The sequence below is a fragment of the Trichomycterus rosablanca genome, chromosome 19 (assembly GCF_030014385.1).
Source record: "Trichomycterus rosablanca isolate fTriRos1 chromosome 19, fTriRos1.hap1, whole genome shotgun sequence".
Taxonomy (NCBI): Eukaryota; Metazoa; Chordata; class Actinopteri; order Siluriformes; family Trichomycteridae; genus Trichomycterus; species Trichomycterus rosablanca.
Window position 1 is genome coordinate 8,008,997 of NC_086006.1, and position 15,218 is coordinate 8,024,214.

At 41.9% G+C, this 15,218-nt stretch overlaps 1 protein-coding gene across 1 annotated transcript; it reads right to left on the reverse strand.

Moving 5' to 3' along the window:
* Window positions 1-146: 146 nt before the first annotated feature.
* dhrs3a (dehydrogenase/reductase (SDR family) member 3a) lies at window positions 147-13,950 on the reverse strand. The gene is made up of 6 exons (XM_063015036.1): window positions 13,390-13,950; window positions 8,042-8,185; window positions 3,507-3,626; window positions 2,502-2,740; window positions 2,291-2,416; window positions 147-711 (listed from the first exon to the last, which is right to left on the reverse strand). The coding sequence occupies exons 1-6, from the start codon at window positions 13,723-13,725 to the stop codon at window positions 627-629; spliced, it is 1,050 nt and encodes a 349-aa protein (XP_062871106.1). The 5' UTR covers window positions 13,726-13,950; the 3' UTR covers window positions 147-626.
* Window positions 13,951-15,218: the final 1,268 nt, after the last annotated feature.

Genomic DNA, 15,218 nt, shown 5'->3' on the forward strand with positions numbered 1-15,218 from the left:
GCCAACCTGCAGTGAAGGAATGCTGACCATGAAATGCCTCTGCGTTTTGGCCCAGAAAGAACAAGCTGACTGCCAGGAACGTACATATTTCTGTCTTCTTCCCAATAAAAAACACAAAAGAAAGTATTCTGGCATGAGAGGTCAAATATCAAATACTTTTTATTCAGTGTTGACATTAATGTGAAGATAGATACGCTGGATATACTTAAAACAAGTCGAAGGAGCAACTTGCATAAAGAAGAAAAAAAGAATGTACAATTAGTAACAACTTTTGCTAAATGCGTGGCATCCTGCTGAGATTTTAAATCCCCAAAGTCTTAAAGAATGTTTCCACAACATCGTCCTCCGTCTGCCTGCACGCCGGCATCCTTCCCGACCGACTTCTTGCTTCTCTTTCCTGGCAAATCTGTGAGTCTTTTAGACTAGAACCAGCACAAGTAACTACAAACGTTGAAACCATGTTACACAGTTTCACAAAATTGCTGGATAAACAAGCCAACGTGATGCACTAATCCCCGTAGTCATGAAGAATTGTTCCTACATTTGTTTTTAAGGGACACTGTGCTTGTGTTGTGTGAGTTTGTTTTAGAAGGTTTTTCTTCGCATTCCGTCCTGCGATGAGTCCTTTAAGTTCGTCCTTTGAACGTGTTCATGCAGGTATAGCTTCCTGCAAACTTGTGAATTTCCTGCAGAGCACCTTGTGGCAGAAGGCTGGAGAAAATAAGAAAAAAATTAAGTGCATAATAATTACATACATTTCTGAATTACTGATCCTTATTCATTAAAGATCTGAAATGTCAAATCTGACAGTAAACTGTGCATAGGCAAATATAACCAAATGTTTTATTATCTATTCATTTTATTTTTGATTTATAAGCACAACTGAACTTTTAAGTGTAATGTAAGTACAGTGGTACCTTGTAACTCAACGTAAAACTCAAAATCTTTGAAACTCAACGTCCTTTGTCGAGAAATGTGTACCCTTAAACTCAACGTTTCCCTTAAACTCGACGTGTTCAGTTTTTTTTATTTTATTATTTATTTAATTTCAAATTAACAATGAACAGTCGCTTTGTTCAGCGCTCGGCATGAGCGGTGCGGTAAGACGTCATCAAAGTGCGAATATGAGACGAATCTGCATTTGTTTGGAATAACCGTCAGATTCACTCTGAAAGCTCCACGTGTATCTGTGTTTAGCTGGATTTTCCTCCGTTTCACTTTTAAACTTGTGTTACAGCTTGAGGTTCTGAGAAATTGTAAGAATCAGCTTTTTATTTCAGTGTGTTTATATTATATTTGTGTTATTTTTCATTGTATAAGTGTCAAAAACAACCCCATTATTTTACATTAGCCTAAAATATATGCAGTTCCACAGGACCATGGAACGCATTAACAGGTTTCCTATACATCCTTATGAGAAAAAATACCTTGAAACTCAATGTCTTTTAAACTCAACGCCACTCCCAGAACCAACTGATGTTGAGTTTCAAGGTACCACTGTATACACATAATAGCTTACTTGCCTGAGAAAAGCATGATTTGTGGTTACATCATAAATAATTACATAATTATTAACATCAATGAAATTAAATACAAGAAGAAATTTGTGGCCTGTATTATTCTTGATCTTTGCTTATAAAGCTGTAGGATCTTTTGTTTGATTTTTTTAGATTATGTAGAAAAACATATACGGACATTTCTACACTACATGTAGTACTTGAAAGCATTACTAAAGATCTAGATGCAATCCAATATACTATAAATTGTCAAAGAATTGAAGAAGTTTAGTATTCCAGTTTCTGCTTTTTCTATGAGCTGCTGTCTTGCAAAGGACACTCCAAATAACCAGCTAGAGCTTAATAGAAGTTGGATAATGTAAAATGAGTGTTTTACAAGGGAACACACATTGTGAAAGTAATAGTGATTGAATAATAATGGAAATGGAAAAATGGGGAAATGGAATTCCTTTATTTGTACAATTTGTCAGATTTGGAACCTGGGGTAAGAGTTCAGGGTCAGCCATTGTACATTGCCCTTGGATCCGAAAGGGTTAAAGGCCTTGCTTAAGGGCTTAACAGTGGCTGGAAGGCAGAGCTGGAATTCTAACACCCAACCTTCCAACTGATAGCCCAATACTCTAACCACTAGGCCACCACCGTGAAGTGATCAATCAAAACCCTTGGTTGATGTTGAAAAGTGCAGTTGTCTATTTTGAGTAAATATGACTTGAGTAATTTCAAAGGGCTTATAAGCATTCGCTGACAACAGCAGATAAATATTAGAAATTGACCTTTTTAGGATAACAAGAAAGTGCATGGTCCATGGGAGCACAACAAACGCTGTATTAGTCCTGACTGCATCTACTGTCCTCTGAGCCACCATCTCAGGATTCAGAGGAGGAAACAACTTAGGGAACCTAAAAAAAATGATAAATAACTAAATAAAAAATATAATGGACAGATGTACCAGTCATGAATCATAAACACATTCTAGCACTGTACCTGACTCTCATGCCTTGAAACATCTCTGTGTCTGTGTGAAAGGGCAGTATGGTAGTGCAATCCACTCCTGGACAGTCCAGCAGGCCAAGAGTAAGGCTCTCCATGAAGGCGTAGGCTGAAGCTTTGGACGCGCAGTAGTCGATGGCCCCAGGAATGGAAGAGAGCGAGAGGATGGAGTTGATGCACACCACGTGGCCGTGGCATAACTCCAGCATGCGAGGCAGAAAAGCTTTCGTGGTCTGTGGAGAAAAGTCACAGTACTTTTTATTTCTGTTCCCCAAGCTAGCTTGTGGAATTTCCAATAACGAAGTGGTAAAGATTGTCGAAATGCTCTAGGATCTCATGAGCCTTAATTTATTTAGCAGATGTTTGAAGTTTAGCCCACATTCAGCGTTTGATCTTGAGACAGAGGATTAATAGATTGTGAACTACTATTATTACATCTGTTCACCAGCTTCGCCATACCTCGGCATATCAAAGACTTCTTTTCCAGCCCCGTTCATGTGTTTTACATTAGGAGCACAACAAATTAACCACCACCTTTGGCAATGGTTACTTCATAAATACCTAAAACATGTGGGCGTCACCGCAGATTATCATTCCCTAATTTTTTAGATTTCCTGTAAAAAGTCCTTTAACACAGCATCAGCTTTACTGTTTTATTCAGAATTCAGCTCTGGGACGTTCTTTGTAGAGCTGCCAGTTATCCCGAGGGTTTTTTCCCCCCTATAGAGGGCTCTGACTGTTTTATATGCAGGATATAATGTGTAAAACAGATAGATTTTTTTTCACATTTGGCAACAACACTGATTAATTATAAGAAAAACATTTCAAATACTGAGCGAGCCAAATTATTGGGAAGTGTTTATGTGAAATAAGAATGTTTTGAAATCCACAAAGAAAACCATGTGCAGTTGTTGGGTTCAGACAGAGTTTACTGTAGGACAGTATGCGGTCAAGAGAAGAAAATAAGCCCCGAGACTTGAGTTTGCGTCACTTACTTACCCAGAATTGCCCAAGTGTGTTGATGTGCTGGGTTTTTAGGAGTGCATCATCATCACTGTTCATCAGACTTTTTCCATGAACCACGGCAGCATTGTTTACCAGAATGGTAACATCCCCAACCTTTAAAGAAGCAAAAACATTCAGTCTGACACCTATATTCCATCTATATTAGCAAAGCATATTGCTACCAGGTGGCATTTTACATTTCAACAATTTAGACTGTCACATTTCTACTCTGCCCACCCTGTTCTGTCCAGTGTAAGTGCTGTTATTGTGAAGTTGAAGCCCTTGGGAGCCATAAACAGTCAACACGGCCCAGCTATTAAGCTGCACATAAGCTCACAGGATGGGACAGCTGAGTGCGTCAGTGTGTACAGGAAAAAAAAAGGACCCTGCTTGCAATACTCGCTTGGAGCAAAACCATTATCATTCAACTGGAGCTTTAACGAGTGGCCTTACACAAGCCTAAGCTCAACATGTGCAATGCCAAGTGTTTCTGTTTCAGTGTCTGGAAAATTGACAAATAAATATGGATTTTAGTGTCTTATAGGAGGGCTATGTTTTCTCTTAACCGCTTATCTAATCAGAGTTGCAGGGGTGGGGGTGGGGGCTGTAGCCTAGCCCAGCTTTTCAATGGGCGCAAGGCACACAGTAACACTCTGGACGGGGCGCCAGTCCATCGCAGGGCAGACACCCATACACTCACCCATTCACCTATAGGGCAATTCAGTGTCTCCAATTAACCACGGGGAGAACATGCAAACTCCGCACAGAAAGGACCCGGACTGCCCTGCCTGGGGATCGAACCCAGGACCTTCTTACTGTGAGGCGACAGTGCTACCCACCGAGCCACAGTGCCTCCCTGCCAACAAATTATATATATATAAATGTATGTATGTATATGTGTGTGTATATATATATATATATATATATACAGTGTATCACAAAAGTGAGTACACCCCTCACATTTCTGCAAATATTTAAGTATATCTTTTCATGGGACAACACTGACAAAATGACACTTTGACACAATGAAAAGTAGTCTGTGTGCAGCTTATATAACAGTGTAAATTTATTCTTCCCTCAAAATAACTCAATATACAGCCATTAATGTCTAAACCACCGGCAACAAAAGTGAGTACACCCCTTAGTGAAAGTTCCTGAAGTGTCAATATTTTGTGTGGCCACCATTATTTCCCAGAACTGCCTTAACTCTCCTGGGCATGGAGTTTACCAGAGCTTCACAGGTTGCCACTGGAATGCTTTTCCACTCCTCCATGACGACATCACGGAGCTGGCGGATATTCGAGACTTTGCGCTCCTCCACCTTCCGCTTGAGGATGCCCCAAAGATGTTCTATTGGGTTTAGGTCTGGAGACATGCTTGGCCAGTCCATCACCTTTACCCTCAGCCTCTTCAATAAAGCAGTGGTCGTCTTAGAGGTGTGTTTGGGGTCATTATCATGCTGGAACACTGCCCTGCGACCCAGTTTCCGGAGGGAGGGGATCATGCTCTGCTTCAGTATTTCACAGTACATATTGGAGTTCATGTGTCCCTCAATGAAATGTAACTCCCCAACACCTGCTGCACTCATGCAGCCCCAGACCATGGCATTCCCACCACCATGCTTGACTGTAGGCATGACACACTTATCTTTGTACTCCTCACCTGATTGCCGCCACACATGCTTGAGACCATCTGAACCAAACAAATTAATCTTGGTCTCATCAGACCATAGGACATGGTTCCAGTAATCCATGTCCTTTGTTGACATGTCTTCAGCAAACTGTTTGGGGCTTTCTTGTGTAGAGACTTCAGAAGAGGCTTCCTTCTGGGGTGACAGCCATGCAGACCAATTTGATGTAGTGTGCGGCGTATGGTCTGAGCACTGACAGGCTGACCCCCCACCTTTTCAATCTCTGCAGCAATGCTGACAGCACTCCTGCGCCTATCTTTCAAAGACAGCAGTTGGATGTGACGCTGAGCACGTGCACTCAGCTTCTTTGGACGACCAACGCGAGGTCTGTTCTGAGTGGACCCTGCTCTTTTAAAATGCTGGATGATCTTGGCCACTGTGCTGCAGCTCAGTTTCAGGGTGTTGGCAATCTTCTTGTAGCCTTGGCCATCTTCATGTAGCGCAACAATTCGTCTTTTAAGATCCTCAGAGAGTTCTTTGCCATGAGGTGCCATGTTGGAACTTTCAGTGACCAGTATGAGAGAGTGTGAGAGCTGTACTACTAAATTGAACACACCTGCTCCCTATGCACACCTGAGACCTAGTAACACTAACAAATCACATGACATTTTGGAGGGAAAATGACAAGCAGTGCTCAATTTGGACATTTAGGGGTGTAGTCTCTTAGGGGTGTACTCACTTTTGTTGCCGGTGGTTTAGACATTAATGGCTGTATATTGAGTTATTTTGAGGGAAGAATAAATTTACACTGTTATATAAGCTGCACACAGACTACTTTTCATTGTGTCAAAGTGTCATTTTGTCAGTGTTGTCCCATGAAAAGATATACTTAAATATCTGCAGAAATGTGAGGGGTGTACTCACTTTTGTGATACACTGTATATATATATATACATACCAGTGGCGGCTGCTGGTCTTTCAAAGAGGGGAAGCTCATTGTCGGCTTACATCATAAAATTTTTCAATTTATTTATATATAAATGTATAAATTCTCCCCTTTGTTAGTTTTCAAGAAAATGACCTGAAATGGGTTGCAGATTGTCTTCCGACTTTACTCGCCAAATCCGCGATGGTACTGAAGCTCCCAGCAACAGCTGTCAATCAAAACAGGATTCAGCCTTTCGACTGATCCTCCAATCATCCTGCAGAAGCTCAGCGTCCAGACCCGCCCACAGCTCCATTCACCCCCAGAGACGCTCAGCGTCCGGGGGCGGGACAAAATCGTGGCATTTATCCAATGACCGGCGAGTTTCGAAGTCCCGCCCATGCAGCCCCATAGAAGCAAAGAGACGCTCAGCGTCTGCGGGTAAATGCATTGACGCTCCGGGAACGTATGAGTTAAGTTAACAAAATCGAGTCGATTTGTGATAAGTAGCTGATTCTGAACGAACTCGTCTTCGAGATGAACGTGTTCTAACGCATTTGTAGTCAATGAAATGTTAACACAACTGTACATATTTGACCATTTAATTTTTGACATTTTAGGGGAAGCTGAGCTTCCCTTGCAGTCTTAGAGAAATCGCCACTGATACATACATATATACATACATATAAATTAATATGAAAAAATATAAATGTATTTGTACGCATAAACTAAAACAGCTTCATGAAACAGGAAACAAGTATTCAGACATCACAAATTATTAAACCCTATCAGGTTTTGTCTGGGAAAGACCTCTACCTGTTTCTACATGGCATCACCCCATGCACAAAGCAAGGTCCAAAAATAAATAGCACTTTTGAGGGGGAAGAACTCGACTGGCCAGCACAGAACCTCAACCTTTAACCACCTTTGAAATGATTTAGACTGCTGACTGTGTGTGAGCACTTGGCAGAATTGGTGGGGTTTAACAAAGAATTGACTTTTCAGTACAGTCCACATATTTTCAATAGGGTTGAGCCCTACTGAAACAGCAATGTATGCTAAGCTGTTTCAGTGGCTTTTTAATGGAACTTGGTTTACATTTAATTATGAATGGTTTTTTCTTCCTGACCTGTGCAAGGAGACCACTGTTCCATGTATTTTGTACTCACAATGTTAGTATAGATAAGCTTGGGATCTGAATTTAACTAAACATACGAGGGATCTTCAAAAGTTTCCTCACTTTTATATTTTGGGTGGAAATGGTGAGGACGGGAGGAGTAGTAATTGGTCGTATAGCTTATAGTCCGGATTTAGCGCCATCTGTTTTCCACCTTTTTTGGACACTCAAAGAAGCTTTAAGGGGAAGAAGATTTTCATGTGATGATGATGTTAAAACATTTTTTGCTGATGGCATTAAAAAGTTGGTACAACACTGGAAAAATGCATCGAAAGTGACTGTGTAGAAAAGTGATGTCATTTGTTTTTGAAATGAATAGAGTTTAAAAGTGCAGAAACTTTTTGAAGAACCCTTGTAGATTGAAATGAAAAAGTCAAATCTACTTTTTGCAATCTGTAAATAGCTTTCTAGACTGACCTATAATACCTATAATACTTGTTGATCAGTCTAATCGCACCGATATGGGCACAAAGTTAAAAGACAGTTCAATGAACTTTCTTAATCACCAAATGAATACATCTTTATACTAGTAAATCTGGTAGTATTTGTTACATTTTCCCAAGACTGCCCTTGCATACATATCTGTAACAAGAGTATGTCCATTTTTTAACTCACATTGAGCCAAGCCAATAAACCTTTAATATTCCTTCAGGTCCTGGCCACTGTAACTGGACACCTTTAATCTTCTGTTGATGGACAGCCTGTGCTACAAGGCATACCAGTTTCAGTTAAGGTCTTCTGGTCAGGCTGTTTGAAAGAGTTTTAGTACCGAGTGAAGGTGGTATGTTTTACATTACCTTTTCTCTCACCAGTTTGGCCTTTTCATACACTTCCTCCCTATTGCCCACATCACAGATAAAGTAGTGGCATTCTGTCCCTGTCCTGGAGATCTCTTCACACGTCTCCTGCAGACACTTCTCCGTACGACCCCAGAGAACCACCTGAGGGAGGATCAAAACCGTAGCATCAATCACAGAATATCCAGAAACCTGAGCATGATTAACGGTAATGAAAAACACAGTCCAGGACACACAACAGTCACCTGATCACCAAACACAGTTACGCAAACAGAGCTCCCTCAGGGAAATCGCGGTGATGAATTCCCATATCTTTCCGCAGGACAGCCAGTGAGAGTGATAGCAGACGGGGCCGACCTGCGGGGGCTGCTCGACGCGCTGCCTATTAGATGTGTCATTCATAGTGGGGGTCAGAGAAAGGTAACAAAAATTTGTTCTCCTCCCTCGGTATGTCCATCTTCATCTCTCTCACTATGCGCAAACATGCATTTAAAGGCGTTACACAGTTCATTCGCCTGACGAAACACTTTTCCCTGCATAATATCAGTAAGCAGGAGGGTATTCGGATAAGCATCCGACAGGTGCGTGTTCTCCAAGGCTGGACGACGAGCCACCTGACTCGACAGAATGTGTCCCATTATCAGTAACAGTTTAAACAGCAGGTCACTGGAGGGGTGTTTCTGGGGTGAGACTCAGGCCATGGTGCTATACATCTTTATCCAGCATTTACATACTATCTGACTTCCTTAGTGAATTTTGACATTGTAGCGTGTTCCTATACACGGTGTCAGCTTCTGTGTCGAGACAGCTTCTTATGTGTGTGATTTCATGGACCTCGTTTTTCAAAGATCACAGATTTCACGGATTTTTAAAGGGTTTTAAAGGGTTCCAAACTCAGTTACCTGAGTCGTGTTTTTAGCTGCTTTACGCTTTGACATTTTGGACATTTTGTCTAACCGGTTGCTAGTGTAATCGAGCATCTTTAGAGTTTGCTGAGTTTATAAAGAAAGAAACAAACTGTACATAGACAAACTATCGGGAGCATAACACTTTACTGGCTTGTTCTTTTTGTATGCATTTTCTCCCCATTTTCCTCCCGATTTAGCACACTCAATTTTCTGAGAGATACCAGATTGCATCCAAGGAGAGCACGTCGCTGTACGCGCCTCTTCCGACATGTGTACGGCCCTGCACAGGCGTCTCTCTTCCGCCAATCAGGGTCCTTACACAGCGTATGAAGACCCACCCACACATAGTCCGGCCCCCACCCTGCAGATACGGTGGCCAATTAGTATCTGCTGCAGGCACTGCCAATTATGCTCGCCAGATGGCGCCCAGCCGCCCGGTGGCAAGATTGAGGTTCGAACCGAGGAGTTCAGAAACTCTGTGCTGGTGTGCTAGCGGAATATGTGGCTTGTTCTTTTGAGGCCCAGCACAGACAACTAAGAGACGATCATGTGTGTAGAGAAGCACACTTTTCACTGATTATGGAATCCCCAAAGGGATAAAATGCACTAAATACATAAACACACACATCACACATTGTCAGCACACTACAGCACAGAAAAGTCTGTTACACTAACTTAATTGCCGTATAATTGCTAGGACCGCCTCATATTGCGCCTCATAACCTGAAAGTTTGCATTTCACAGCAAATTGCATATTACACATGAAACGTCTCATTTTATGGTCCATGATGCGATTTTTATTGCCGTAAATTAGGTAGGGCCTTAGTCATGAATGATGAATAGTCCACTACATGGCCAATATTGTGTGAACACCCAGGCATGACATCCATAACTGCTTGGTGAACACGCCCTTGTAAAACTGTTCATTAATATGGAGCTCAGAATGCAACTGTGACACCCAGAAGTGTTGGATGGGGTTAAAATTGAGGCTTTATGCAAGACAGGCGAGATCTTATATACCAACCAGTGTCTTTTTGGAATATGCTTTGAGAGTGAGGTAATGGGGCACTGGCGTGCTGCAACAAGTATGGGAATTTCCCAAACTTACACTGGACGCCCACAATTCCATAGCAGGCTGTAGCATTAAGATTTTTCTCTGCTAAAACTAATGGTTCTAGTCCTAATGCCTTGACTATACAGTACTGTGACAGTGCACTGTCTAAGCAATTAAGGGTTAATGGCTTTGCTGAAGGGTCAAACAAAGACAACCTGGCAGTGGTGGGGCTTAAACCAGCGACTGTTTGATTACTACAGTTTGCACTAATAGTAGCCGGATATATGCTAGGTAAAATAAAGAGAAGTTAGAGATGGTAAAGAGAAGTTTCTTCAAGTGTCTCAGCTGTTTAGGAGTCTGTTCTTACGTTGATTCAGAAAGCAGTTTGAAACTCAGTAGTGAGTGCTGCATCCGAGGACAAATGCTCTTGTCTAGCATAGTTTACATGCTGTGTGGACTGTTGCTTGGCCGCCGAGCCGCTGTTGATTCTAGGCTTTTCCACATCACAACAACAGCTTCACAGAAGATTTTTGCTTACGTCTTCCAGTGAATCTGTGACAGGACGGCAGATGAGTGACTCTGCCTCGCTGACCCATATGTCCCCGCTAAACTTGGCTTCCACTCACACTGACTCAGTGAACTCTGCAACTCTTTCAGTTTGAGTCTCTGGCTGCACAGTAACAGCGATGACATCATCAGCCCTACTCCGCCGAATCTGGCTGGCTGACCCGCCGGTGAACCTGGTCGCACGAACCAATACGAAAGGTACGTTTCGTATACTTCACCACCTGCATGTGATCTATTCACCCACGCAGTCCACACCTACACCCATGACCATGCACTACTCACACCTACGCACCTTCCCTCACACGCATAAAGCAGAACAGTCTGTCCAGTCACTCAGCCTCGGTCAAAACGCTCACGCATAAATGATATTAAATGATACTCTATTTGTTTTTTACCTTTTTTATTGTAGCCCTGCAGTCTTTGAAGTTTTAATTGTTCTCCGGGTCACATTTTACCTGCGCTGCTAAGAAATTGAGGCTGTCCTTTGTTGCTCTCTGAGTTTTGAGCACAGGCAAGTATGAGGCGAAGGTTAAAAAGTCACAGATCATTTAAACTCAACAAAACAGTCAGTCTTGCCTGTCAGCACTCCATTGTGGGGCATTTATAAAGGCAGAAAGGCTTAGGAAACACCTGTGTTTGTGCGCCTGCAGAGTAGAATCTGAGACGGTACATGAAACACAACCAAGTCTGCATTCAATTCAGTCAAAGTTCTTCTGTCTAGTCACACGAAAAAACCACAACATTGAGACTTGCATTTATGGGAAGCAAACATTTTTGCACTACGTTTCTAAGGAGTGCATGGTTTATTTCAGACTGATGAACTAAATGTCTAAGTGCAAGGGTATTGGCGTATGCAATGTACTGTACTACTCACTGCCATGCAGTCTTTTGTGCCCTTGCGAGACCTGGCACATCCCCTAATCTACTATTCCAGACATTATTCAGGGCTGTGCCAGACTGTCAAGATAAGCTCTGTAGTAAACTGATAAAACTGATTAGTCTACTTTAGTCTCCGTTCTAAAGGATGAGGAAACGTTTCCAGTTTATCTTAGGGTTGGGTGATACGATAAAGCAATATCATGATAAATTAAATTCCATTATACTTTCTGAAAGAATTGTTTGTACCACTACGTCTATAATGTTGAGCGACTTTGGTGTTAATCACAGTATTAAAGTCTTAAAATTGCCAGTTGGTTGATTTTTTTGGATAAACTGTTGCAAATTAAAGTGGCACAGTGGAGCATTGGGCAGTGGTAGCTCAGTGGTTAAGATACTGGACTAGTAATCATAAGATTGCTGGTTCAAGCCTCACCACCACTGTTGGGCCCCTGAGCATGAGCAAGGTCCTTAACCCTCAATTGCTTAAACTGTATTCAGTCATAATTGTCAGTTGCTTTGGATAAAAGCATCTTCTAAATGCTGAAAATGTAAATGTAGCTCTGTCGTCTCACAGCAAGAACAGCCTGGGTTCGATTTCCCAGACTTACTGTGCAGAGTTTGCATGTTCTCCTCATGTCTATGTTGGTTTCCCCCTGGAGCTCCGGTTTTCCTCCCACAAGTCCAAAGATGGACCAACTAATTTAATTAATGCTTAAAACCCCAGTTCACATGTATATGTGCAGGTTATGCTGGTCGGGTAGCTCGGTCAACCTGGTAATACCGGACATACCAGCTTGGTCAACCTGGCTGTGCTGGTCAGCTGCATTGTCAAGCTGGTTATACTTAATGGCATGCTTGTTCGAGCTGCTTGTGATTGTCAATCACTCTGACAAACTGTCAAAAAAGTTTGGCCAAGCTTGATTATGCTGACCTTTCTCTTTTTTTTTTTTTTTAAATGACTCTGTCTGCCGGCCGGTTTGCTTTAAGGGTTTTTGATGCTGGTCAAGTTGTTAGACAAGCAGCTAAACTAACTCAAACCTGCATTCCAAACTGGGAGAGCAACTAGACCAGCCCAAATCAACTAAGAGCAACAAACAATTTTAACTGGTTTATGACCCTGCTGGCTATGGGAATTATGCAGTGACAATTGGGGGAAGCAACTTATATATATATATATATTTATGTATATTAGCTAACTACCGACAAACCCACACACACAAACAAACACACACACAAACAAACTGTTGTTTTTACCTCTTTTGGGGGGGAGGCACAGTGGCTAAGTGGGTAGCACTGTCACCTCACAGCAAGAAGGTCCTGGGTTCGATTTCCCAGACTTACTGTGCAGATTTTGCATGTTCTCCTCATGTCTATGTTGGTTTCCCCCTGGAGCTCCGGTTTTCCTCCCACAAGTCCAAAGATGGACCAACTAATTTAATTAATGCTTAAAACCCCAGTTAAGACTACCATGGCTGTGTATATGTGGGGCGGTCTGGGTCCTTTCTGTGTGGAGTTTGCATGTTCTCCCCGTGTCCGCGTGGGTTTACTCCGGAGCTCCGGTTTCCTCCCACAGTCCAAAGACATGCAAGTGAGGTGAATTGGAGACACTAAATTGTCCATGACTGTGTTTTATATAACCTTGTGAACTGATGAACCTCGTGTATCGATTAACATGACGTTAAAACCCTAATAAACAATCAAACAAACCTCTTTTGGGGGGTCCAAAGATTAATTAGGAGGGTCAGAAACCCCAAGACACCCCCCCCCCCCCCCCCCCATTTAGAACCATGATCATAACACCAGAAACATCAACATAGACCAAATAAACCAAATGTCAAAAATAATAAGCCAATAAAACAATTAGTTGAGCATGTTTTAGTCACTTTGAGAGTTTGTACACTGTAGTATGATTACAGCAGTATGAATGAAAACACTGGTACCTTTTTGGCTCCTTGCTTGGCGAATTCTTTGGCCAGGTAGCTACCGATTCCTCTTCCTCCTCCAGTAACGAGCACCACATCCGAACCCAGATCTTTGCGCGTCTGCGGCACCAACAAACGCACAGCAGCTTTTAGTACACAAAATAAAATCTGAACAGGAAAAAGCACCGCGCAGAAGAGCAACTTCAGATCCATAATCATCATCCTGAGAGGAGGAAAGCAGCAGATCCCCGTGTGTATGTGTGAGCGCGTCTGTGAGGAGCTGTCACTGCTTCTTTCTCCTCCTGGAGTCTGAATGACTGCGACCACGGTTACAGAACTGAGCTGATCTGTCATCCAAGTTCCTCTCAGCGCACCGAGTCCACGCTAGAGTCCACGTTCACCGCAGTAAAAGTGTACACAGTGTAGATGGAGCAGAGCCCAGTGTTGTCGTGGAGAGGATCACTGGTTGAACTGAGAAGATCTGAGTTCAGTCAGTATTGCTGTGTAGTGGAGGAGAGGAGGCTGAACTAAGAGGAGAGGAGGTTGTGAGTAGAGCTCAGTGCTGCGTGGATGATCGGAGAGGATCCAGGGTTGAACTAGGAGGGTCGAGTGATGTTTGACTGGGGTTTAGTCGAGCTGATTGGAGAGTGATTGTTTTCTTTGCTCTGTAGTGACTCAGGTTATTACACAATCTTCATACTTTCACAGGTCAGCCTAACTTCTCCTCCTGAGTGCAGATCTGCACCCCTACATATACAATCCCAGTACCATGGGAGAGGCTTAGAACTTTAAAGGTTCTCAAGAGGGCAAGGGGATTTAAATTAGCTCAATGGAAGAACACCTGTCACGTTATTATTGAAAATGCATCTATCAATCAGTCGTGGTTTTTGGAGTGAGAGTTGCCAAGTTGTCTTATTGTGAAAGGTTTAGGATGAAAAGGAGATTAAAGCATCTTACATCCTGATCAACCACTGACATTGTTAGCCAATTGAATTTTGGCTAGATTTGTAAACATTAGAAAGGTTATTAATATTAATACTGTTATTAACATCCTAAGATAAGGTAAAGATGAGGACATTGTTTTTAAACCAGTTTAGTGTTGCTTTGGGTCAGTGTGCCTAATCTTGTGATAGAGGGTATCAGTTTTTTTTTTTTTATTAAAATCACCATCACCATATTTTACAGTGGGCATGGTGTTTCTAAGACAGTAATTTATTGAGTTAGTCTAAGTTTCAATCAAATCTTATAAAAAATACCTTTAAGTGACATTTTAAAATACATACAGTAAAGGCATCTTACTTGCAGGTGTTTCATTAATACCTGCCACATCACCTCCACTGATATCTGCAAATTAGACAGTATTACAATTAGTGTTACAGTAGCAATTTTAACAAAGAGCATTCTGACCTAGGTAGTGTTGCTATAGTCTCAGATTTTCTTCACAATGTTCTGCTCTCTTTCATAAAGGCCATTTTTAAAATATCATCCGATTTGGGGTTCCAAGTATTCATTAGGAGGGTCAGACCCCCCAATCCCCTGCAATTCAAACCATGATCATAACATTAGGAAAACCAACATCGGCCAAACAAACTGTACAAATATTAAGCAGACAATTCGTTTACCTTGATTTTTGTCAAACTGAGAGTTTGTATATTGTAGCCTAATTAAAGTCTTCGTATTGTAGTGTCAGCAGTATAAATGAAAAAAAGTGTGTTACTAATTGTTACGAATGCCTTTCTGAACATTTGTTGAATAATATTTGATTTGATCGATGCGTGACCATCAGTTTTATTAAGTTCTAAAGAGCATTCTGTCCTACAAAGTTTGGTTAGTTTCAGATTTTCCTC